General features: G+C 41.0%; 1 protein-coding gene across 2 annotated transcripts; it reads left to right on the top strand.

Annotated features, from left to right (window-relative positions):
• Positions 1-35: 35 nt before the first annotated feature.
• ZFP28 (ZFP28 zinc finger protein) lies at positions 36-25350 on the top strand. 2 transcript variants are annotated; one of them, XM_087421030.1, is made up of 8 exons: positions 36-281; positions 767-858; positions 10194-10320; positions 10506-10601; positions 12331-12494; positions 13140-13251; positions 13595-13690; positions 17891-25350. In XM_087421030.1, exons 1-8 carry the CDS (start codon positions 71-73, stop codon positions 19594-19596), a joined length of 2604 nt encoding a protein of 867 aa, XP_087277156.1. In that variant the 5' UTR covers positions 36-70; the 3' UTR covers positions 19597-25350. The 2 variants fall into 2 exon arrangements, with proteins under 2 accessions (XP_087277156.1, XP_014649827.2); XM_014794341.2 differs by lacking the exons at positions 36-281; positions 767-858 and adding an exon at positions 6103-6121.
• The last annotated feature ends 1636 nt before the right edge of the window (positions 25351-26986 follow it).

The following is a 26986-nucleotide window of genomic DNA, read 5'->3' as shown; positions in this document are numbered from 1 at the left end:
GCTGGGTGTGCCCGGGCGGGTGGGGTGTATCCGCGCGGCCGCGGGGAGCGTGTGCGCGCACAGCGGGGTCATGCGGGCGGCGGGCGGGAGCGCGCGGGCCCGCGAGCCGGGGTCCCCGCCGCGGCGAGGCGCCCCCCGCACAAAGCCCGGGGCGGGCCGAGGCCGGACCGCGGGGACCCCGGCCTCCTTCGCCCGCCCTGCCCGGGGAAGGCCGCGCGGAAGGAATGGCTTCACATCCAAGGGCCAGCGAGGAACGGTGACCACGGGGCCTGAGAACAGAGGTGAGGTGACAGGTGGCCGGCCGGGTGGACGGGGACGATTTCATCCCTCGGGGTGACGGGAGGGGGAGGCCGTGGGGCAGGGGGCCTCTCGGGGCCCGAGTGCTGGTGAGTGTGTCCCTAGGCTCCCATGCGGGGCGGGGTGCTCCAAAGAGTTGGCGTTCAGCCTGAGTCAGAGCATCAGGCAGCGGGGAACCTTGACTTGTCCGGGGTCACCCTAACCAGGCACCTCCCCACCTCGGTGCTCCCAGAGAGAAGAACCCTGCCCCCACGCCCCGTGGCAGCGCTAGGGAGGATAATGATAGTGTCCTAGCTGCCCCTTCAAAATTGGTCCCATCCTGCTCGTGCCCGAGCATTTGATTCTCCGCCTGTGAAGCCCTTTCTGATTGATGGCTGGAGTTTGACTCAGCAGGAAAGCAGCGTTGACCAGGCCGGTGACTCAGGAGTGTGTTGCAGACCTGGACTCTAACCACTTTTTTTTCCCCCAGCTCTGCCTGCCAGGGACACTGCCCTTCTCCAGGAGAGGAGGCACAAGCAGGAGGCAGCGGGGACAGGAATTGAACTGAAAGCCGTGCCCCCGGTGAGTTGGCGTTTCCTCTCTCTCTTCTGAAATGCAGTCTGCTTTTCAAGGCTTAATCATGTTTATTTTCTTTTAAAAGTGTTCAGTTTAAGAGACCTGTCCTGGTTGCTGGTTCCCATTTCCTCACTTTCTGGTGAGTGATGGGCTACGGAGATAGCCCCAGGTCTCCCTCCCTGCTTCCTCTTCATCCCATTCGGTGTTCATTCTTCGCTTGTGAAGTGATGCAGCCCCTGCCCGTGCCATTTTTCTCAGAGGGACTCTGATGGAGCAGGAAGGGCTCCCAGGGGCAAACACGGCAGCCCCTTGTGCTGCGCCTGGTTTGTTTGGGAGCCACCGTGTGCCAGCCCCTGGAGAAACAGGTGGCTCAGCCCCAGTCCCTGCTCTCAAGTTGCTCACAGCATGTTGGCAGAAAGTCATGGAAACAAACAAAGTTCCAGAGTGCAGTAGTGCTTGGACCAAGTACCACAAGAGGATGCTAGAAGAACTCTTGGCTTCTAGCTGCCTGTGGGGAAGGGTAGGGAGTCTTTACCAAGATGAGGTTTTTTTTGTTTCATAAACTTTTTCTTTTAATTGAAGTCATAATGGTTTATAACATTGTGAAATTTCAGGTGTACATTATTATTTATCAGTATTTTGTATAGACTGCATGGTGCTTACCACCAATAGTCGAGTTTTTATCCATCACCATACATATGTACCCCTATATCCTTTTTGCCCACCTCCCAACCCCCTTCCCCTCTGGTAACCACTAATCTGTTCTCTGTCCATATGTTTGTTTATTTTCCACATATGAGTCAAATCATGCTGTGTTTGTCTTTCTCTGGCTTGTTTGGCTTAACATAATACCCTCAAGGTCCATCCATGTTGTTGCAAATGGCATGATTTTGTCTTTTTTATGGCTGAGTAGTATTCCGTTGTATATTTTTATCACATCTTCTTTACCCATTCATCAATTGATGGGCACTTGGGTTGCTTCCACGTCTTGGCTATTGTGAATAATGCTGCAATGAACATAGGGGCGTGTAAGTCTCTTTGTATTGTTGATTTCAAGTTCTTTGGATAAATACCCAGTAGTGGGATAGCTGGGTCATATGGTATTCCTATTTTTAATTTTTTGAGAAATCTCCATACTGTTTGCCATAGTGGCTGCACCAGTTCGCATTCCCACCAGCAGAGTATGAGGGTTCTCTTTTCTCCACATCTTCTGCAACATTTGTTGTTTTTGTCTTGGTGATTATAGCCATTCTGACAGGTGTAAGGTGGTGTCTCATTGTAGTTTTGATTTGCATTTCCCTGATGATTAGTGGTGTTGAACATCTTTTCATGTGCCTGTTGGCCAAGGAAGATGAGTTTTGAGCCATGTTTTGAAGGGAGAGGAGATGTTTGGCAGGCAGAAGAGGGAAAGGCAGCACTGGTGCACTATGGAAGGCTGTCTTTCTCCCAGTTGATTGTGTGGCTTCTTAGAATGCTAACACATAGTTTTGTTTGTTTCTGTCAGCTGTGTCTCCTAAATATGTGATAGCCAGCTCATAAATATATGAACCAGGTTCCGCTTGTCCCACCCACACTGTTTTTAAGCAGGTTGCCGGTGATCTCCCCATTACCAAATGCAGTGCTCAATTCTTAGGCCTTTTTGACTATCACTGGCATTTGAAATAGCTCAGGGCTTGGCACGCTTTTGCTGTAAAGGGCTAGGTAGTAAATATTTTAGGTTTTGCAGGCTGTAACGCCTCTGCCGCGGCTACTCCCCTCAGCAGCCTAGAGCGAAAGCAGCTGCAGACACTATGTAAATGAACGAGTAGGGCTGAGTTCCAGTAAAACTTTATTTACAAAAACAGGTGGCTGCCAACCTCTGAACTAGCTCATCCCTGCCCTCCAATGGGACCCTTTTTTCTCTTGGCTTCTAGATGCCGCTCATCTGGCTTTCCTCCCACCTTCCTGACGTCTCAGTTTTTGCTGCTGGTTCCTGCTCATCTCCCTGGCCTACGACTGTCGGCGGCCTCAGGACTCTGTTCTTGGCTCTCTCTCATCTATCTGCACACCTTTCCCTGGGGAGGTCGGCCTCTTCCTGTCTGGGAAAACTAGCCACATGCAGGCCTCTCCCCAAATCACCTTTCTAGCCCCAACCTCTCCTCTGAGCTCCAGGCCTGTGTATCCAACATGACTCCCTATTGGATGTCAAATAGGTAACTCAAACCTATCACATCCAGACCCAAATTCCTGAGATTCCCCCCCAAACCGGCCCCTCCCACATTTGTCTCCGTCTCTTGGTTTGTGACAGTTTCATGCTCTCAGTTCCTCAGGCCAGAAACCTCAGTGCTGTTCTTATCTCCTCTGTTTCCCTCACCTCCCAAAATTGGTCTGTTTGGAAATCCTGTCAGCACTGTTTTCAAGTTGTATCCAGAATCATGCTCATCACCATGCCCACCACCCTGGTCTTCATTGTTTACTGTCAGCCCTGACTCTGCTTCCGTCACCCCCTGCTACTCATGGTCCCCACGCTCGCCTCGTAACCAGCAGCCAGAGGGGTCTCTCTCTTAGCTCTGTCACTCTGCTCAGAACCCTCCTGTGGCTTCCCCGGATGAAGGCCAGAGTCCTTGCTGCGACCGACAGGGCCCCTTGTACCTCTGACACCTGCTGCCACGCTCCCCATCATTCGCTGCGTTCTCAGAACTTGCCTTCTCATTGTCCCCATTACCTTGTCTGAACATTCAAAGCCTCCACCCGAATTCCTCACATCCCTCTGCCCTGCATTACTACTTGAAACTCTTAGCACTTTTCAACATCCTATGTTTTTTACTTAATTTATCTGGTTTTCTCTTGTCTGATTCCCTTACTACAAAGTACACCTGACACAGGCAGGGATTTTGGACAGTTTTGCCCCAGTGTCCAATACAGAAAATATTTTCTGGGTGAATCTGTGAAGATAGTTTAAAGTTCTCTTGTAGCCAGCGTTTCGCTATTTAGTATAGTGTTACGATCACCATTTTTATACCTGAAAATTGCTTTATTGCTGATTATTTCCTATGAGTATATTTCTGTAAGTTTTTCTCACCTTGTGAATTAAAGTTTATCAAACTTACGTGTAATCAGAGTACTTTTAAAATATATATTTGGGTGAAATAGCAATAGGGCCTCAAAAGCTAGAATTCATGCTTTAAAAAAAAGAAAACTTCACCAAAAAAAAAATTACTACCAATTTTTCATTTGGATGCTTTAAAAATTAACTGAATTGAATGAAAAAAACTTCTTTAATGTGTTTTTTCCCTATAAAATACTTTTTTTCCATTTTTTTCCTGTAAAATAGTAACACAAAGTATTTTTCTGTAAGGCCAGAGTTGCTTTTGTGTTTGTTCGTTTTTAATGTCTCTATCTCATCATTAAGAGTTAAAGCACTGAATCACTTTGTTGTATCAGGTGCAAAAGCTGTCCCTGTGGTTTTCTCTGTGGTGTAGTGTGACATCGTGAGACCCATATGGAAGTCTACACATTTAGGTGGTAGCAACCAGAGGAAGACTAGATCCTGCCCATCTGAGGGTGTTTTGTGCCACCTTGAGTGGAGCAGGTTGGTCTAGACATCAGTTAGAGAACGTTTGTTTTATCTGAGCCCCGCTGTCTTGTGTCTCTCTTTCACTGTCAGGGTGAATGGATATCACACATTATTGCTATTGTCAGAGTGGAACCTTTTGATAGAGGCAGGGTAGTGTAAGGGTCACAGGCGTGGACTGTGGAGCAAGACTGCCCGGGTTCAGATGCTAGCTCTAGCATTAATCACTGGGTAACTTTAAGGCAACTTTAAAGGACCAGGTTTTTTTTTTTTTTCCTGAGGAAGATTTGCCCTGAGCTAACATCTGTTGCCAGTCTTCCTCTATTTTGTATGTGAGCCGCCACCACAGCGTGGCCACTGATAAACAAGTGGTGTAGATCTGCGCCAGGGAACCGAACCTGGGCCGCAGAAGCAGAGTGCGCCAAACTTAACCACTAGGCCACCGAGGCTGGCCCCAGATATTTTTCATCTATAAAAATGAGGTCGAGCCAGCCCTGATTGCCTGGTGGTTAAAGTTTGGTGCACTCTGCTTCAGTGGCCTGGGTTTGGTTCCCAGGCGCGGAACCACACCACTTGTCTGTCAGTAGCCATACTGTAGCAGTGGCTCATATACAAAAACCAGAAGAACCTACAACTGTACGCAACTATGTACTGGTCTTTGGGGGAGGAAAAGGAAAGAAAAAGGAGGAAGATTGGCAACAGATGTTAGCTTAGGGTGAATCTTCCCTTGCAAAAAAAAGAAAAAAATGAGATTAATAACAGTACCTGCCTCGTATAAGAGTTCTTGTAAGGATTAGTTAAGCTAATACATGTAAAGTGGCTAGAAGAGAGGAAAGTGCCTGGCACAGAGTGAGAACTCAGTAGGTGTTAGTTGTCAGCATCCTCATGTCTGTGATTGTTTTAGGTATTTACAGACAAACCCCTTAGGTGACATACATTAACAAACAACATAGAGTGTTGGATAGGAATTGGCAAACTGGCCTGCAGGCCAAATCTGGCCCACCACCTCTTTTTCTATAGCTCACGAGCTACAAATGGTTTTTATAGTTTTCAGTGGTTGAAAAAATTCAAAAAGAACAACAGTATTTTATGACATGAAAATTATATGAAATTCACATTTTGGTGTCCATAAATAAAGTTTCCTTGGAGCACAGCACACTCATTCGTTTACATATTGTCTGTGGTGGCTTTCATGCTACAAGGGCAGAGTTGAGTAGTTGTGACAGAGGCTATGGCCCACAGAGCCTAAAATGTTTAGCCTCTGCCCTTTACGGAAAAAGTTGGCTGATCTTAACTTGATGCATAGGTTAAGAGCATGGACTGCAGAGCCAGACCGCCGGGTCCCAAATCCCGGCTCTGCAGCTGGCTGTGGTCTTGGGCGAAATGGGAGTAGTCACAGCGCTGACTCTGAGGGTTGTTGTGGGGATTAAAGGAGCTTATATGTAAGTATCTAGAATTGTGTCTGGAATGTTGTAAGTGCTGTGAGCTGTAATTGTTACTATTTACAGTAAAAGACATTTGCTAACTCTCTTAGTCCGTTCGGGCTGCTGTCACAGAACAATACAGACTGGGTGGCTTATAAACAACAGAAATTTATTTCTCACAGTGCTGGAGTCTGGAAGTCCAAGATCGTGGTGCTGGCAGATTCCGTGTGGTGGCTCTTGAGGACCCACTTCCTGGTTCATAGATGGCGCCTCCTCGCTGTGGCCTCACGTGGTAGAAGGGGCTAGGGAGCTCTCCGGGGTCTCTTTTATAAGCACACTAATCCCATTCACGAGGGTCCACCCTCATGACCTAAGCCCCTCCCAAAGGCCCCACCTCCTAATACCATCACACTGGCCATTACGATTTCAACATATGAATGTGGGGGGGGACACAAACATTCAGACCATAGCACTAACAAAAGTCACTGCTTCTGTACATAAAGGGCAGTCTGTATAAATTGAGAAAATGTTTTAGAAAGATACATACTGTTAACGTGGGGTCTCTGGAACATGGAATTAGAGAGGTGGAGAGGGGGACAGGTCCTATTAAGAAAAAAAATCAAAACCGAAAAACCCAGTTGCCAAACATAAGAAAATATTTGAATGAATGTTCTTCTCTTTAGGAGCCCCCGAATTCCAGTTTTCTTACTAATGACAAAGTTGTAACAAAAGCTAGAAAAATGGGTGTCATTTTCTCTTGCATCAACAGGCTTATAAAGTTATTGTAAAGATGCTGTAAAGATATTGTAAAGATTTTTTAAAAGATATAATTTGTGTACAATTTATATACTATATGTCTTATATATAATTTGTTTCATTTAGTAAAGAATATCTGAAAAATACTTGAAATATTTTAATATCTGAAAAAAATAAGTGCAAGACTTGCCAGCCAGGGAGCATGCAGTTAGAGTTTTAAGACTGGAATCTGTGAAAACCCGTGTTTTAGAACTGGGTCAGAAGAGAAGGACAGAAAGAGCATGTGTCTGAGCACCTGTATCTTTGAACACAATTGAAAGTATTTGCATTGAAATGGGCTTTTTGTTTTTAAACTGCTTTATTGAGGTGTGATTGACATGTAAAGAGCTGTGCATTTTTAATGTGTACAACTTGATGAGTTTGGGGGTAAGTGTACATCTGTGAAACCACCACCATGGAGGCCATAAACTTACCCATCACCTCCCAAAGTTTCCTCCTCCCTCCTTCATTGTTATTATTATTATTATTATTGGTAGTAAGAACACTTAACATAAGATCTACCCTCTTAGCAAATTTTAAGCATACAACACAGTATTGTTAGCTACAGGCACCATGCTGTACGTTAGATCTCTAGAGCTTATTCATCCTGCATGTCTGAAACTTTGTACCCTTTGACCATCGCCTCCCCATTTCCCTCCCCCTCCCAGCCCCTGGCAGCCACCCTTCCACTCGCTGCTTCTGTGAGTTGGACTATTTTAGATTCCACATGTAAGTGAAATCATGCAGTATTTGTCTTTCTGTGTCTGGCTCATTTCACTTAGCATATGCGTTGAGATGTTTGAGTTTAGTGTACTGGAAGATTTCTACTGCTGAGTCTTGCACAATTTTCAAAACTGGAGGCATTTGACAAGCTGCTGGTGTAAAATGTAGATGAATAACAGGTCAACGAGAGCAACCCCGGGAGCTAGAGCTGAGCCTCCCTGGCAGGGTGAACACTCCTGCCAGTTGTTCAGCCAGCAAATCCGTTCCTCTGCTTTCGTGGCCAGATGCACCAACTTGCAAAATTACTGTGGAGAGCTGCCCAGCACTTGTTTTATTTTATTTTATTTATTTATTTATTTTTTTAAAGATTTTATTTATTTTATTTTTTCCCCCCAAAACCCCAGTGGATAGTTGTATGTCGTAGCTGCACATCCTTCTAGTTGCTGTATGTGGGACTCGGCCTCAGGATGAACGGAGAAGCGGTGCCTTGGTGCGCGCCCGGGATCCGAACCCGGGCCGCCAGCATCGGAGCGCGCGCACTTAACCACCAAGCCACGGGGCCGGCCCCCAGCACTTGTTTTAGACCACCTTGCTCAGGTGGGCATATGAGTACGTCTTTTGCCCAAGGCTCACTGAGCAGTTCTTGCTCTTTCCTGCAGATATTACCAGGTGTTTTCCATGGCTTGGGACCTTTCAGTCTCCCGCTTAGCAGGTTTATGCATCAGGAGTTTACTGTCTTCATGTAAATCAAGCTATCACTTGACTTGTCTTTACACATTCGATTAAAAATGTCTTCAAAGCTGGTGCGGGTTAAAGAACGTATGATGGTATATTACTCAGCAGGCACCAGACCTCAAAGGGACTTTTGTTGCCAGTAGAATTATGTGAACCTTTACACAAAAGGTTCAGCTGTGATCGGCATCAGCACAGCTAACGTTCATTGAGCACTTACGTGGACCTCACATGTTCTGAGTGCTGTGTGTATGCTGTCTCGTTCAGTCCACATCACAGTCTATGAGGTTGGTTGCTTGATTTTTCCATTTTACAAATGGGGCTCTGACCCATGGAGGGATTAAGTAGCTAGCTGAGGTTTCAGAGCTGGTGAGTGCCAGAGTCTGGATTCAGCCTTTGGGGTAGTCAGACTTTTTTGTGTATTGATTTGAGTATATACATTGAAAATCCCAAGGCTGGTAGTCATTTAAATCTACCTTCTGTTAGCCATAGATTCCCGCTGTCAGAGTTTGAATTGAATAAATGTTTAAAATACATTGCAATGTATCAGAATTGTACACTGAAATCATAAAAATATGCTACATAAAAATCAGCCAGCAGTAATGAGCAGCATGCACTATCATAAATGTGCTCATGACACCTCCTTGATTCTTCCCAGCTTCTCTGAGATGGAACTTTGATTCTTAAAGGCATTTTATTAACTAAAAGCTTTATAGTATTTTTTGTTCTTGTTATATACTCATCTTTATTTCAGAAAAAAGAATTGTTTTGGTGTTTTTTTTTGCTGAGGAAGATTAGCCCTGAGCTAACATCTGTTGCTGATCTTCTCTTTTTTTGCTTGAGGACAGTTAGTCCTGAGCTAACATCTCTGCCCATCTTCCTCCACTTTATACGTGGGTTGCCGCCATAGCGTGGCTGACAAGTGGCGCAGGTCCGCGCCTGGGATCCGCACCCGCAAACCCGGGCCACCAAAGAGGAGTGCACAAACTTAACCACTATGCCACGGAACCAGCCCCCAGTTTGTTGTTTTTAAATAAACACTCAACATCGAGTGAACACAGTCAGATAGAAATCCTTAGAACCCGGCTTGGGGTTTAGTTGTGTTCGTCTTTTGAGTTTGCCTCCAGGTTTACTCCCCCATTCTTGTGCTGATCCAGGCCACTCGAGTGTCCTTGTGTTGAAAAATGCACTGGCAGTTGTGCATGGGACAGTTTGCCTCCACTATTGATTGTTTTGAATTGACGTCAGGTATGTTTGTTGCATGTGCCTCCTTTCACCTGCACAAAATTGCCAGTTCTCCAGGGGCAGGGGCTGTCTCCATATTGTTCTCTTTTCTCTGGAGTTTATGACGTAATGGAACCACCTGTTCAACAATTAACTACATTTCCGAATCACTGGATGTTCTTCCCCACGTGTATAATCTCTTACCCAAAATGAAGAAACGATGATCCTTAGACCCCTGTATTCGTTTTTTTTTTTTTTTAATTTTCTTTTTCCCCCAAAGCCCCAGCAGATAGCTGTATGTCACAGCTGCACGTCCTTCTAGCTGCTATACGCGGGATGCGGCCTCAGCATGGCCAGAGAAGCAGTGTGTCGGTGCGTGCCCGGATCCGAACCCGGGCCGCCAGCAGCGGAGCGCACGTACTCAACCACTAAGCCACAGGGCCGGCCCCCCTGTATTAGTTTTTGAGGGCGGCCACAACAAAACACCACAGACAGGGTTCTTAAACAACAAATATTTATTTCCCAAGGTTCTGGAGGCTGGAAGTCCAGGATCAAGGAGTCGGCAGGGTTGGTTCCTCCTGAGGCCTCTCCTTGGCTTGCAGGAGGCCGTTTCTCGCTGTGTCCTCACATGGTCTTTCCCCTGTGCTGACCCATCTCTGGTGTTTCTTCCTATAAAGATACCAGTCAGATTGGATTAGGGCCCAACTGTGACTTTATTTAACTTTTAACCATTTAACTTTTAATTGCCTCTTTTAAGTCCCTACCTCCAAACACAGTCACATTCTGAGGTACTGGGGGTTAAGACCTCAACAAAGTTCAGTCCATAGCAACCCCCAGTCGTGTGGGGACATGAGTCCTGGCTGAGCAAGAATGTGGTTTTGTGCTTTCAGAGCTCAGTGACGTTTGGGGATGTGGCCGTGGACTTCTCCCACGAGGAGTGGGAGTGGCTGGACATGGCTCAGCGTAGTCTGTACAGGAGCGTGATGCTGGAGAACTACAGGAACCTGGCATCGCTGGGTAAGGGCGTCCCCACCCTCCTCCCTCCTCCGGCCACCCCCACCCCCGACCGCTGCCCTCACTCAGAAGTCTCTCACCCCTATCACCATGCCTGGCTCTGCCCCTCTCCCATCGAGCCAAGGCGACGGCATCTCAAGTTGGGACAGACCCCCAGCGTGACCACGTCCTGCTTCTTATGTTCTTAGGACTTTGCGTTTCTAAGCCCGACATGATCTCCTCATTGGAACAGAGGAGAGAGCCCTGGATGGTGAAGAGAAAGTCAACTAGAAGCCAGTGCCCAGGTGAGCATGGGTGACCTAGGTGGGGTGAAGCCACTGCCAGTCACAGCTCAGCCACCTCAGACGTGTAGGGTCATCAGCAGACTCTTCCTAAGACTCTGGGCCTGGAGGAGACATGGAAGCCTCTCGAGCCTGGGCTCCCGAATTGTCATTCGCCCCCTGTCTCTTGTCTCCCCTCTCTCTAAACAGCCCTCTGGATCCCGTTTTTCCCCAGCTCCTTCTTGGACCCTTTGTCATTTAGACTTACATAATCATCTCTGTTCTTTAAAAAACCTTTCGCTGATTCTGGTGTAGTTTTTACTATCTTATTTCTGTTTGATTAAATGACTGTTTTATTTATGGACTTATTTTAACTGGTGTTTACTGAGTGTCAGCTTTGAGTAAGGCCATCGGGTGCTGGTTCGTAAGATGAGCATAAGCCATTAAAGAATTAACCATCTCCTAGAGGAGCTAAGACATATCTGTACATAACTTAAATGAAGCAGAAACTGCTGTTCTACGTATGATCAGTGTAAATACGGACTTAAGAGGAAGAAGAAAAATCATTCCCAATTTCAAGCCAGGGAACCAAGAAATGAGAGTAGAGCCTTTAGCAGAAACATTAGACTTAGAAGAAAGAGATTGGTAGTTAGGAGATGAGTTTGGGTTGGGCCGTAATAGACTTGGGGTTCAAGTGGACTTCCCAGTGTAGACAGGCAGCGTGCAGTTGGGTGATTGGCTCTCAGAAGAAAAGAACACTGATGCTGATTTGATGGACTATTCTTACAGATATTGCGATGATATTTATACCACTTGGGAATACAGAGATTTCAACCACAGTATTATTTCTGGAACAACAGATTAATCAAGTAAGACAAGGAATCAGAATTACAGATTTCTTCTGGAGGTTATTATAATAGGAAATGGCAACAATTGCTAAGAATTGAGAATTCTGTAAAACCTCTTTGTTCAAGTCATACTTCAAAGGAAAAGTTTGTATTGACAGAACCGGGCAGGTTGCTCAGAGTTACAAATTACAGCAACTCACATGGGGCATCATATGGCCCAGGAGAACTGAAATGGTGTTTTTGTGAACGTTTTCCATCTAACCTCATACTCAGTCACGTTCGCTGAACTAGTTTTATGAGACGGAGCTGGATTTTTCCTTCTGTTGATCCTTCACGTCTTGCTGAGACTCTCATTGATTATGAAGACTTGCACTTTTAAGGCCAGGATCTGAAATTTTGTTAGTTAACATCATAATAAAAAGGGAGACGTTGTAAAAAAAAAAAAAAAAAAAGAGAGAGAGAGAACTAGAGAAGACGTTTTTGCCAGATAAAATGGGTTAAGAGTCAGAAAGAGTCAGAGTGTTCCTTAATAATGCTGAAGTAAGGATCATATAGCAATTTTCTCCTATAGCCTCCTCTTCCTCTTTGTCTGTGTTAGCCACACTTTATCTTAGATTTCAGTCTTTGTGAGCTCTCTTATCTCCTACTCTTCAATTTCTTTTTCTGGTCTCTTGCTAAACACATAATGTGCATGGCTTGTTCAACATTTAGATGAGAAAGCTCATATTGTGTCCTTTAGGATTAAAGCTGCACAGATTTGGGAATGTAGGGTTGGTTGGTCATATAAAAAAACTTGCAAAACAATATGTTTTTTTCAGGATTTTAATTCATCTGATTACATTTTTGAAGTTTTCTTCATACTAATACTTAACAAAAGAGATACTTACTTTCTTAATATCTTTTAGACTTGAAGGCTGTGCTGGAGACCAAGGAGTTACCGTCAAAGAAGGACTTCTGTGAAGAAAAGTTACCTCAGGCAGTGCAAGTGGAGAGACTCACAAACTGCAGTCTGCAGTGCTCCATATTCGGGGAAAACTGGGATTACGATGCTCTGTTTGAGAGGCAGCCGGTAAGGCAGGAGGTAGACTTGAGCCAAGACACGATATCTTTCATCAAGAAACCCTTCTTGATAAGGAAGGAGACCATGACTACAATAAGTATGGGAGAAGTTTCCATTTGAATACAGTGCTTCTCATAGACAGAGTCTCCCCTCCAAAGAAAGAGTACTCAGTCTTGATACTCCAGAGGAAAAGTGGGGAAAAATTTCAGCTGTAGTGAATCACAAACGTGTGCATTTAAATCAGAAATGTTTGACCTGTAATGAAGGTGAGAACTTGAGCAGGGTCTCAACCCTTCCTTTTCATCAGAGATTTTGTACGAGAGAAAAACTCTGCAGACTATTGAATAATGCATATTGAATGTGAGAAGCCTTCAGTCAGTATTCGAAATTCATACTGTGTGTCAGTTCATGCTCCTCTGCAGAATTACAAATTCTCCACGGCAGAAACAATTTCTCCTATTTTTCTCCTTTTTTCCCAAACATGTATGATATAACTAGGCCCAGTCATTATGTGACCTGGATCACTCAGAGCCTAAGTGAGAATTCTTGGTACTGAGTGCCTCCTTCACAGTGTGTGGACACAGCCCACTCCCCTAGAGCCATTGAGGGGTCACAAGCATGGTTTGATTGAAAAACGTGTTTGTACCATTTCAGGGCTTGGTGACCATCACAAATATGGCCATAGACTTCTCCCAGCAGCTCGAGCCAGCTCAGAAGAGTTTCTGTAAGGACGTGATGTGGGAGAGCCATGACCTGGGGTCAGTAGGTAAGGATGTCCCTTTCCCAAATCTGAATCTACCTTCAGGATCCCCCATTTTCATTCATCAGTTTTGAAGTATGTATGTGTGTTGCAGGGGTAGGGGGGTGTCTTCTAAAGTGTTGGGCTGAATCTTTGCTCCCAATTCCTAAGACAAGAATTTGACAGTTGTGGAGTTGAAAGTTGGTATATCATTATCCTTGAAGCATTATCTTTGATGTCTTTCAGATACCCCTCACTTTTCTTTCTGCTGTTTCCTGTAGTAACACTTTTCTATCAAAGCCAAGGAACTGGTTCTCGATTTAAGAATGCCAAGAATATGACCGAACCCCTTGTCTTTTCGCACATGCAGGACGTTGTGTTTCTAAGCCAGATTTGGTCTCTCTACTGGAGCGAGGGAAGGAGCCCTGGCTGGTGAAGAGAGAGCTGGCAAGAGGCCTGTTCTCAGGTGAGCATGGGAGGCCTGGGGTGGAATCGCCACTGCAGGTTAGACTGTAGCTTTTGCTGAAGAGGCTGCATCCTCATTAATGTGCGGTGGAGAACTTTACCACGTCCTCCAGGTCTGGAGAGAAAACTGAGATCTAGGCTTTCAAAATTATTCTCTTTCCTCCTCCTTTGCCGCCTTGTCTCCAATGATCCCTCATTCCCTGTAGCTTCTCCTGTTCTCAGCCACTCAGATGTGCATCAGTCGCTTGGTTCCTTAGTGACCTTTTCCTGACCCTGATGGACTTTTGAGCTGTCTTCCAAAGGTTTACTCTTCCGTGATCAGATGGCCCTTTCACTTCATTATGCGCCCATTCCTGTAAGAACCACGGATTAAGGGCCAGCCCCATGGCTTAGTGGTTAAGTGTGCGCGCTCCGCTACTGGCGGCCCGGGTCCGGATCCCAGGCGTGCACCGACGCACCGCTTCTCCGGCCATGGTGAGACTGCGTCCCACATACAGCAACTAGAAGGATGTGCAGCTATGACATACAACTATCTACTGGGGCTTTGGGGAAAGAAAACAAGGAGGAGGATTGGCAATAGATGTTAGCTCAGAGCCAGTCTTCCTCAGCAAAAAGAGGAGGATTAGCACGGATGTTAGCTCAGGGCTGATCTTCCTCACAAAAAAAAAAAAACAAAAAGAACCACGGATTGAAAGTTATTTGAGGAAGCCTGGCATTGGCAGGTGGTTGGAGAAAGAGGGAATTTATGCATATGTTGTAAATCATCAAATAATTACTCTGATGGAGGGGATAAGACATGTTCGTGGGTAACTTGCATGGAGTAGAGTTTGCAGATTTTCCGGTAGGGCGTTACAGAGGCAAAGGAGAGGATTTCCAGCAGCTTCCTTGTTCCAGTTGGACAAGGTGGGCAGAAGTCAGATTGCAAGAAGACATAAGTAGAGGGTCTCTTCCTCTTTTGTTACATAAGGGAAGGAAAAGAAATTTCTTTCGAATATAATGGTTCAGAGAAAGTGTAATCCTATCACCTGTCTGGAAAAAGAATGGAAAATTATGACCCATAATCACATGTTAACAAGGCAATTCTAGATCCCTTCAAGTTGTGATAAGCACATATTTTGCACAGAGCAGAAATTATAGTGTGTATTCAGTCATGCATACAGATGTTTTTCACATGCATTCTGTGTTGTATATGCCATTGCTCCATTAGGTTACTTCACGTTTCCTCGTATTAGAAATATACTTACGATAGGTATCTTTATGTAAGTGAAAATGATACATTTTTGAGATTGCTGTATCACTGGATATGAACATCTGCTTGGCTTTGAAAGTTTTATTTGCTTTTAGTGACTCTAGCAATGACTAGATGACCAGAGGTATGGGTTTAATTGCATCCTCATGACACTGGGGATTTTTAATGAAAACGTACTTATTATTTGGTGAAAGAGTACAGCCTAAAATTATTTTTTTTATTATGAAAGAGGTTGAATACTTTCCCTAAATTGATTCATTCTCTTTATCCTTTTGTAAAATGTTCCTCATTTATACCCATTTCTCTATTCATATTGTAAATGTTTTCTTAACAGTCCCAGTGATTTTTTTTATATAAAGTACTAATTCTTTGACATATTGTCTCAACCTGTTTTTTATGTATGGTAATAAGAGTTTTTGTTTTAATCAGACCTTTTAAAATTGTGATATGTAAAATTAAAAAAAAATTTTTTTTAAGTGAGGAAGACTGGCCCTGAGCTAACTAACATCTTTTGCCCATCTGCGTTCTTTCTGGTGAGGAAGATTGGCCCTGAGCTAACATCTGTGTCCATCTTCCTCTATTTTGTATGTGGGACACTGCCACAGCATGGCTTGATAAGCAGTGCATCAGTCCACTCCTGGTATTCGAACCTGTGAACCCTGGGCCGCCAAAGCAGAGCGCACGAACTTAACCATTACGCCACCGGGCTGCCCCCTTAAAATTTTCATATGGTCTAATAAATTATTTCTTTTATGATTTCTCGTTCTATTTGTGTCCTTAGAAACTTGATACATATAGTTCTACTTCATTTGTTTAATGGCTGTCTTGTATTACAATATATGGAAATTCCATAATGAACTAATTTACTATTGAGGACATTTGAACATTTAGGTCTTTTCAGTTTTACCTATAATAAACAGTGGTCTAGTTTGTGTGTATCTCTTTGCATGATCAAAGTATACATATTTTTAAAGTTTCATGGATATAGTGCTATACCATTGGTGAACAATTTGTGAGAATACCTGTTTCTAGACATCTTCATGCATAATGAGTATTTTTTTTGCCAAGCTGTTGGGTGAAAATTGAGTTTTTTTTAATTTTTATTTCTCAGACTATTTGTGATGTTGAGAATAAATGCATTTAAATCCATTTAGAGTTCGTATTCTGTTAATTGTGTCTTCATAGTCATCACCCACATTTGTGCTGGGTCATATTTCCTTGCCTTTATATAGTATGAATATAAATCCTGTTTCATAGATGTGATAAATTTTTTCCCAGTTTCATGTGGCCTATAAGTTTGCATATGATGTTTCTCACTATACTGTAGTCTAGATTGAGTGGTATCTTCATTTATAGAAGCATTTACTTTGTTGACTTTTTGTTTCACTCATAGTTTTTTCTTTTTATTAATAGATGTATTATTCCGATTTGTACCACATAAATTTGTTTGGTCTTGTTCTGTTACTTACTTAACTCTTTCTTGCTCTCTTCCTATCCATGAACACCTTGTTAAGTCTTCCCGTGCATGAACACAGGATGTCTTGCCCTTTATTTAGGTCATCTTAATTTCATTCAGTAATGTTCTGTAGTTTTCAGCATACAATCTTGCACCTTCTTGTGTAACTTTATTCCTAAATAATTTGTTCATTTAGTGCTTTTTTTCATGGAATTGTTTTCATAATTTCCTTTTTGGATTCTTCATTCCTGGTGTATTCAAATACAACTTATTTTTGTGTGTTGATCTTGTATCCTGCAATTTTGATGAAGTGATTTATTAGCTCTAATACTTTCTTGTGGATTTTTTAGGGTTTTCTATATATGGGATATGTCATCTGCAAATATAGTTTTACTTCTTCCTAATTTGGATGCCTTTTCTTTCTGCTTCTAATTGCTCTGGCTAGAACTTCCAGTATAGGGTTGAATGGAAATTGTGAAAGCAGGCATCCTTGTCTCGTTACTGATTTAAGAAGGAAAGCTCTCAGTGTTTAGATGTTATTAAAAAAAAAGACTTTATTTTCCCTTTTTTCAGATCTTTTTCCGGACCTTTGACTCTGCATCATCCCCCAGTGCCACTTTCCTCTGTTTACATTTATTGAGGTATAGCTGTATAGCACACATTTTTGGTACATGCTAAGTGATTGAGCAAAAGGACTTCAGGCATATTCACTCCTGCCTGTAAGCTGATAGTCTGAGATAAGACAAACACTTGTTCAGTAGTGTATATGGTATAAGTAAATACACTGTCTGCACTCACTATGTTTATAAAAACAGTCTCTTCAAAATGAGAAATTAAATTGCAAGGCCCTATCCGTTAATAAATGGCCAGAGAAGGAGAGAGGATTTTGTCAGGCTTGTGGAAGCAAGCAGGTAAATGTAAAAATGATTTTATGTGACTACTGAGCTTCAGCCGTCAATTGCCAACGTAGGTTGTGTTGAAATTCGTGAAATAAGATACGGTTAACAGAAACACCATTTTCTGGATGTAGGAGAATGAGCGGGCTTTCAGATAATCCAGTGAATGTTACAGAATACGTTGTCTTTTGTGCTTTGGCATGCTTCTTGGAGCAACTTTTGCGATGTGCTGACTGCTGTGGCATTAAAGCAGCATAGACAGGGAGTGAGAGAGGTTCCAGGGACGAGTGTCATAGCCTATACCTTTAGGTGGTGTGATCGCACAACGTTTTTCCAACTCCTTACTCCTCTGATACATAACTGTTTGCACGTGTATTTGATTTTTTTTCTACTCACCTCTCCTAGGTTCCTGTATGAATTCAGCCTTCTGACATACATTATAGACTACATGTTTACATGTTTTAGAGGTGCATAATTTATGTGGTTTAATTCAACAATTAGTGAATTCATTCACAATTTTCCTTTTAGCACATTACTTTTTTTTCTAGCACTTGATAAAGGAAATATTTGTATTTTACTTATTTTCTTGTTATCTTTCAGGTCAACAGTCTATACGGGAGACGCAGGAATTATTTCCAAAGCAGGATTCATTTGCTGAAATGGTAACAGACAGAACTTCAAAGACTAACCTGGAGTGTTCCACTTTCAGAGAAAATTGGGATTCTGAGGGTGTGTTTGAAAGGAAGCTGGTAGCTCAGGAGGCACAATTCAAGCGAGAGACACTCACTCATAACAAAACCCTCTCTATGGAAAGAGAGCGTACATGTAACAAATCTGGAAGGTGGTTCCATATAGACGTTTCAGAAGACAGAGGTCATAACCGTGATTCAGTTAAGAAAACTTTCCCTAAAAATTCAGTGGTAATAAAACATACAGGAATCTATGCAGGAAAGAAACTTTTCAAATGTAATGAATGTAAGAAAACTTTTACCCAGAGCTCATCCCTTACTGTTCACCAGAGAATTCATACTGGAGAGAAACCCTATAAATGTAATGAATGTGGGAAGGCCTTCAGTGATGGCTCATCCTTTGCCCGACATCAGAGATGTCACACTGGCAAGAAGCCCTATGAATGTATTGACTGCGGAAAAGCTTTCATACAGAACACATCCCTTATTCGTCACTGGAGATATTATCACACTGGGGAAAAACCCTTTGATTGCATTGACTGTGGGAAAGCCTTCAGTGATCACATAGGACTTAATCAACATAGGAGAATTCATACTGGAGAGAAACCCTACAAATGTGATGTGTGTGACAAATCCTTTAGGTATGGCTCATCCCTTACTGTCCATCAAAGGATTCATACTGGAGAAAAACCGTATGAATGTGATGTTTGTAGAAAAGCCTTCAGTCATCATGCATCACTCACTCAGCATCAAAGAGTGCATTCTGGAGAAAAGCCTTTTAAATGTAAAGAATGTGGGAAAGCTTTTAGGCAGAATATACACCTTGCTAGTCATTTGAGGATTCATACCGGAGAGAAGCCCTTTGAATGTGGGGAATGTGGTAAATCCTTCAGCATCAGTTCACAGCTGGCCACCCACCAGAGAATTCATACTGGAGAGAAGCCCTATGAATGTAAGGTTTGTAGTAAAGCATTCACCCAGAAAGCTCACCTTGCACAGCATCAGAAAACTCATACCGGAGAGAAACCATATGAGTGTAAGGAATGTGGTAAAGCCTTCAGCCAGACCACACATCTTATTCAACATCAGAGAGTTCATACTGGAGAAAAACCATATAAATGTATTGAATGTGGGAAGGCCTTTGGTGACAACTCATCCTGTACTCAACATCAGAGGCTTCACACTGGCCAAAGACCTTATGAGTGTATTGAATGTGGGAAGGCATTCAAGACAAAGTCATCCCTTATTTGTCATCGCAGAAGTCACACTGGCGAGAAACCTTATGAATGTAGTGCATGTGGCAAAGCCTTTAGCCATCGTCAATCTCTTAGTGTACATCAGAGAATTCATTCTGGAAAGAAACCATATGAATGCAAGGAATGTAGGAAAACCTTCATCCAAATTGGTCACCTTAATCAACACAAAAGAGTCCATACTGGAGAGAGATCCTATAACTATAAGAAAAGCAGAAAAGTCTTCAGGCAGAGTACACACTTTGCTCATCAGAGAATTCATACTGGAGAGTCATCCACACGCACCCCTTTACCTTCCACATCAACTCCTGTGGATCTGTTCCCCAAATTTCTCTGGAATCCATCCTCACTCCCATCACCATAGTCTCAAGACATCATTATTTCAGCTAGACTACTCCACTAGTTTAAAAAAACTTGTCTCTCTGCTCTTTTTGTTTTTGTCCTTTACAAGTTTGTTCTTCACGTTGCAGTCAGATTGACTTTATTAAGTGTAAATGCAATTCATTCACTCCTCATGTAAAAATTTGTGTTGAGATCTTTTAAATTGGTTAATGCATTATTCTTAGCACGGAGGCTGATCCATACTAAGTGTTGAGTAATTTTAGCTCTTTTAAAAACATTATTTTGGGACATTGAAGAGTTACCATAGTTAACTCTGAGTAGAAGTGATGCATAGAATGAGGCTAGGAGAAACCAGATTTTAGATCAGGAACGGGAGTTTCAAGGTAGCCAGTGAGGCTTTACCAGTGTTGGTGTGAAACTTGATTCCATAGGTTGAGTTAGTATTGTGGCTTACCATCTTATCTGCATAAATGTAAGGTGATGTGACGTTGTTGGTGAGGAAATTCAACTTCACTATACATTTGCCAACAGTCTTAGAAAGTGTGTGGAGAGAATGGATGAGTGGGCCACTAGGAACAAAAGAACTGAAACAATCAGAAAAATGCGAGATTTACATGCATAAATTAAAACTACTGATGTGTTACTAAGAATTAGAAAATTTAGCAAGATTTGACCTATTTAAAGTCACCTGGGCTTATGAATGAATCCTATTAAACTTTCAAGGAACTGTTAACCTTGAGGTAAACTGATCTAGAGTAGGTGTCAGCAAACTATGACTCATGGCCAGAATCTCATTGACTGTTTCTATATGGCCCATGATGTAAATTTTAAGAAAATTTTAAATAGTTGAACAAGTGAAAATAATATTTTATGACAACATGAAAATTATATGAAATTTAAATTTCAGTGTCTGTAAATAAAGTTTTATTGGCTCACAGCCACATTCATTTGTTTACATATTGCCTGTGGCTCCCTTCACTCTACAGTGGCAAAGATGAGTAGCTGCAACAGACAACATGGCCTGCAAAACCTCAGACAGTTACTCTCTATCCTTTTACAGAAAAAGTTTGCCAACCCCTGCTCTAGTGCAGAGAAGAATATGCAAAAGGTTCTAATTATGTCTATGAGGGTAATACAACTCTCACATCAAAAACAAGAAAAACTATAAAACAATTTATGAATAAAGTTGAAAGGAAATTATTAAACTGCATTGAACAAGAAAAAAATGTCAATAAAAGAAATACATTTTTCTAGATGAAATACTCAGTACTATTAAAATGTTTGTAAATTGTCATTCACAGCAGAGCCCCAGTAGGATATGTTTACTTTGACAGTTTTAGTTAAAACAACACGAGGAAGGACAATTTGGCAAGCATAGCAGGGAAGTTTTTGAAATAGATTTCTTTGCATTTGAGATTTTGGTATATAATAAAACTGGTTTTTCATTACTGGGGAGATGATGTTTTTGACAGTTGGTTAGCCAATCTCCGAAAAAAAAAAAGTTAGAAGCACACTTACACCTTACAGAGAAATATAATACAATTGTATTTAACATCTCTAATTATTAAATAATATGTTAGAGGCAAACTAGAAAAGAGGAAGGCTCTAAGTAGGACATGGAGTTCTAGAAGACCTAAGGAAGAGAGTAAGCTGGCCTATACAAAGATTTAAAACTGTGTTGTGGTGAAAGTCACCAAAAAGATGTAAAAGGCAGTTGACAGAAAATATACACACTTATATGAAAGAATATATCATTTAGGAACAAAGTGCTATTACACGTACAAAGCAGTGGGAAGAAAATTGGCAGTGCATACCAACAGGCATGTCACAGTTGAAGAACTCGAATAAAGAAAATTTGTGAAGTTCTTAACCTCATTAATCAGAAAATTACTAATTAAAATTTCTTGGCTCTCAGATTAAAATCTAAAATTTGGATAATATCCAACACTGCTATCAATGTGGGAAAACAGGTACTTGTTCATCATTAGCAGTGTAAATTCGTCTCCTACCTTTTTGGATGGCAATATGGCATGATCTATCAACATAATAAATGTGCATTCCCTTTGAAACAGTAATTCTAGATCTAGGAATTTTATCCCATTGGAATAAATAGGTAGATGTAAATAATATTTATTGCAGAATTGTTTTAATTATGACAAATAGGATTTCAGTGTCCTGCCAAGCAGATTGATTAAATTGTGATTATTCAATACTGTGTTGTTCAGTTAGTAGAAGGAGGTTAAGCTCTATGTATGCTTCTATGGAGAGTTGTCTGTCCACAATATATTAAATGAAATATGTGATTTGCAGAACCTTATGTGTCAAATGATCTTGTAGTCATAGAGTCAAAATTAATATTGAATATATATGTGTGTGTGTATATGTGTGTGTACATATATATATATTCAGTAAATATGTTGAAATATGTTTTTGTCTTTAACACACATACTTTCCCTAGCTATTTGATGACACTTTTTGTTCTTCATTTTATATTGTTCTGGTGAACTGCTAGTCACACATGGCTCCAATTAAGCCAATCAGATTTTTCATTCTTTGTATTTTGATTGGATACACAGGGACAGTAGCAGGGCCAATATTCAGCTTTATGCATGGCCATAATGGATGTTTTCTTTCAGTCAGTATTCATTTTGATTGGTTGGGGCCCTTTTTGTACTAGCTGTTAAGTATATGGAATCTCACTCCTGGAGTGGAAGTAATTGGAATTGAGTCATCCTTTTGGCAGCATCCTAAAGATTTCTGCATCTCTATACCTATCCCTCTAGTCCATTAAAAATGACTCCTGCTTTCTCACATCCTAGTTTTGTTCAGTTCTTTAAATCTGTGGGGCACCTGGTATTCTTCCAATATTTAAATTATTTTAAATTAGAGTTATCATCTTTCAACCAAGAAAGCTGGGCCATATAGAGAAACTGATACTAGAGAATGATTATCAGACTGTAGAGAAGCAGAGTATTAAGGATTGATTATTGAATAAGATAGATCAAAAGACAGAGAAACTTGTAATCCTGTTTTGTACCAGGAAAGGATATTCATGATACAGCAGGATCATAAGCTCATTGTGCATGAGGGGATTGATAGCTCTTACCAAAAACTAGCGGTGAGGAAGAATGCTAGTTCCAAAAGTATATGTGATGCTTGATTATAATGAAATTGGTTAGGTAAAAGGCCACTTGAAATTCTGACATTTAGCAAGAAATTGAAGTCAGGGCCCTTTTATAATTGTGTTAGGAATCATCTTACTGCTTCTAACCATGAGGCTGCAATTGCTGAAGCCTAAATGCAACAGTAGATCCAGTTAGTTGCTGAACTATGATGCTTACTGAATTCCCAGCCTTGCTACTTCTCTTAAATGAAATTTATGTCTTGGGAAAGATTTGAATCCACGTTATTGTAATGGGGCTATCATGAAGGATTCAAGGGTCTTAGAAAACTTTGACTCTCTCTCAAACCGTAAGGATCCTCCCTACTAATTCTCCTTGCTGTACCTCCCTTGAGTCTGCTCTTCTAGTTCCACCATCATTGCTTGGTTGGTAATCAAAATCGGAATTTAATATGACCTGTAACTTGAAATACAGAAAGATAGGGAGGAGATTAATCTCACCTAGACATATGTAATATCCTTCACTAATTATACCATCAAAAATCTAGGGAACATTTTTGGAAATGTATTTTGAGAGTTAGAAATTACTTTGTATAATATATAAGGACTTGAAAGAATTCAAGAGTTTATAATCCTGGATTAGATTATTTATGTCCATGCCCCTCACTCATCTTTTGCAAGGTCCTGTCAGGACCCAGTAGCTTTTGTATATTCTTTTGACATAAAAGAAGCACTAACATCTTAAATTTTTCTTAACATCTCCTCCTCTAGGTACTGGGACTTCTCATAAAAGTGATTGCACTTGGAAAGGGTATCTTATTTCTGTAGTGAACAAGGACACGTGTAGTAGCTGAATTACAGGGTATCAGTTAACCATGAGAAGAAAGTGAAATGGTCATAATAAACCTCAGACTCCAAGAATGTTCTGATATCTGCTATTTCCAGTGTATTTAATAATTGATCCCCAGGGTTGAAACTACACTACGGTCTTGTTTTAATTAAAAACACTCCATGGCATGGCATGCAAGTCCCACATTGACTTCAGTCAGTTGAAAAGGTAGTGAGTACTCCTGAATCATTGTAATTAAAATCACTATGAACATGTCCACTGGAATTCCTAAAAGACTTGCATTTATGCAGAGTAAGGGCTTATGGGGAATTCTTACCTAGTGTAGCTTATAGCAGGTCCAGTGCCCACAAACCCGTACTATGGTTATTTCCCCAGGTCCTGGGTATGTATTTGTTAATGATATCTGTGATATGACTATATGACCACCAAAAGTTTGTGCTTCCTTTCCATTGTCTGGAGTTGATTCTGGAATGTGACTGCCCAGGTACATCCTACATTACTCAGGCACTATTGCTTCTAGTTTGGGCTATAAGATTAATTTTCTTCAATGTGGTTTGAATAGGAGTGATGTATGTCACTTGGGGCTTGATTATTAAGAAGGAGATGTGCCGTCTAGCTGGAAGAAGGTTCAATATCTAGAATGCAATAAAAATTATTAGATATATGAATCTTTCTCTATGACAAAAAACAAAACATAAGCCACATTCAAGAGGAAAAAGCAACTGAGACCAGTCCTGAGATAACCCAGATATTGCTGTTAGTAAACAAGAATGTTAAAGCTGCTATTATAATTATTCTGAAGGATATAAAGGAACGTGTGAGATTAACGAATGAGCAGATGTGAATTTTAGCAAATGAACACAAACAATTTGGAAATAGGATTTCTAAAACTGAGAAATACAGTATTTGAAAGTAAAAGTTAACTGGATAGGTTTAACAGCAAATTGGAGGTGGCAGAAGAGTCAATTAAGTTGAATATAGATATGTTAATCTGAAATACAGAAAGAAAAGATTGAAAGAAAATGAATAATACTTCAGTGACGTGTGATACTATAAAAAGATCTAACACACATGTAATTGGAGTTACAAAAGCAGAGGAAAAGGGATGGAATAGAAAACCTGTTTGAATAAGTCCAGAAATTTCCCAAATTTGGTGAAAGATACATATTTCTACATTCTAGAATGTCATAAAACCCAAGCAGGATAAATACAACGAAGACCACACCTGGGGGCATCACTATGAATCTTCTGAAATGCAAAGATAAAAAGAAAACCTTAAAAGTGGCCAAACAAAAATGATACATTACAGACAAGAACAATGATATGAATGATGGCTGGCTTTTCATAATCAGAAACAGAGGACAGAGGACAGTGGAATGATACTTTTTTAAGTGCTGGGGGGAAAAGGAAAAAAAAAAAACCTTTCAAGCTAGAATTCTATATCCAGAGAAAATGTCCTTCAAGATGGAGGTAAAATAAACATTTTTAGATAAACAAAAGCTATGAATTGGTTACTAGAAAATCTACATGACAAAAAATGCTGAAAGGAAGTTCCTCAGGCTTGAGGTAAATGTTGGTTGATAACTTGTATCTTCAGGAAGGAATGAAGAGCGTCAGAAGTGGTAAATATGTGGGTAAATTTTTAAAACCTAACATTTATTCTCTTTGTTTTTACAAACTTCATCTAAAACATGATTGTTAAAGTCAAAATTATAACATTGTATCATGGAGTTTATAGTGCATATAGATGTAATATATATATATATTTCATAAATGATGGAGACAAGTAGAATTATACGTTTGCAAATTTCTCACATTTAATGTGAAGGGGTACAATATTTAAGTACATTGAAAAGTTAAGGATGTATATTATAATTCCTTGAGCAACACTGTATATTATTATTCCTTAAGCAGCCACTAAAATTTACTAAATGCAGCATAAATGTAAAATATACCAAATGTAAATAATTACATCTAAAAAGTCAATAAATTAATTAAAATAGAGTTCTTAAAAATATTCAGTTAACTAAAAAGGAAAAGAGGACAAAAGAAACTTAAAGCAAGTGGTTAAAAAAAATAGCAAAATGATAAACCTAAATCCAACCATATCAATAATTACATCAGATGCAAATAGACTAAATACTCCAATTAAAATTCAGAGATTTTTAGAATAAAAACAGAAAAGGAATTAAGAAATACTTAAAACTAGATGATAAAACACAGTACATGGCTGAAATGGTGGGTAAATTAAGTTTTAAATACATTTATCATGAAATTAGAAAGGTCAAGAATGAAGTAGGTATTCAAGTAAAGAAGTGTGTTAAAGAGCAATTGGACATATGCAAAGAGACAAGAAGGGAGATAATCCGTGAAATGCAGAAGATAGAACAGAACCAGAAGCTCTATCTTTGTAAAGATTCAGAATATATCAAAGCCTCTGATGAGAGAGCAAAAGAGAGAGAGAGTTTTTATTTTAACCAACTGAATAACAACAAAGAAAGAAAAATGCAGAATAGAAAAGAGCAATAACTAGACACGAGAGAATTAACCAACTATATAGTTATTAAATTTGAAATCTAAATGAGGAGGATAAATTCTTTTAAAAATGAAAATTGCACAAGAAAATATAGAGAATATTAAATCACAAGGAGATTTTCCCCCCAGTCTTTACTGTGAGAACTTGATGGAGTTCCTGGAGGTAAATCCATGAAAGTCTGGGGGCCCATCTAAGACTAGGCCCCCAGGATTTTTAACTCACAAGCTAGCCCACACTGAGCCTCCAACAATTCATCGAGATTACCAGTTAGAGTTCCTACCATTTCATGGCTCCAGCAACTTCTGCTTCAGGTAAGTTGATATTGGCTGTGATTTTCTATATTCTCTTGTCTCTCCAGATTTCAGGGTGGTGGTTTCCTTTGTGACCTCAGTTCTCTAATAGATCTAAAAAAATGTTGATTTTCCTTTTGGTTAATGTTTTTCTTGTTGTGAGGATGGGAGTGGAGATTTCCAAACTCTTAATAAGTCAGTTCTAGAACGGAAAGTATCAGTATCATTTTTATCCAACTTGAATAACCAACCACAAAATGTTAGGAACACTAAGATTCCATTTGCAATTCCTTAGAGATGGCATCTTCACAGCTAGAATTAGCTTCATTATGGAGTCCATGAAGTCTAGGGGAAATTGAATCCCGGAAAGCTGGAGTCTAAATGTGGCTCTGCGGCTTTGAGTGACTGGGTGTGTCTGAGAGAGTGACTTAATTTTTGGGTGATATGTGGTGGACCAGTCTGTATGCTGTCACGATGAGGCTGCTAATGCTAAATTAAGCGATTTTTCATCTTTTTACTGAGCAGTGCCAAACACTCTTTATAGTCACTGGGAATATGACCCTAAACAGGACCAACAAGCTGTGTGTCTTCACGGGACCCTCATTCTAGCAGGGG

This window comes from Ceratotherium simum, chromosome 33 (assembly GCF_057802395.1).
Source record: "Ceratotherium simum simum isolate JZ-2026a chromosome 33, ASM5780239v1, whole genome shotgun sequence".
NCBI lineage: Eukaryota > Metazoa > Chordata > Mammalia > Perissodactyla > Rhinocerotidae > Ceratotherium > Ceratotherium simum.
This window is presented reverse-complemented; position numbering and strand designations above follow the sequence as displayed.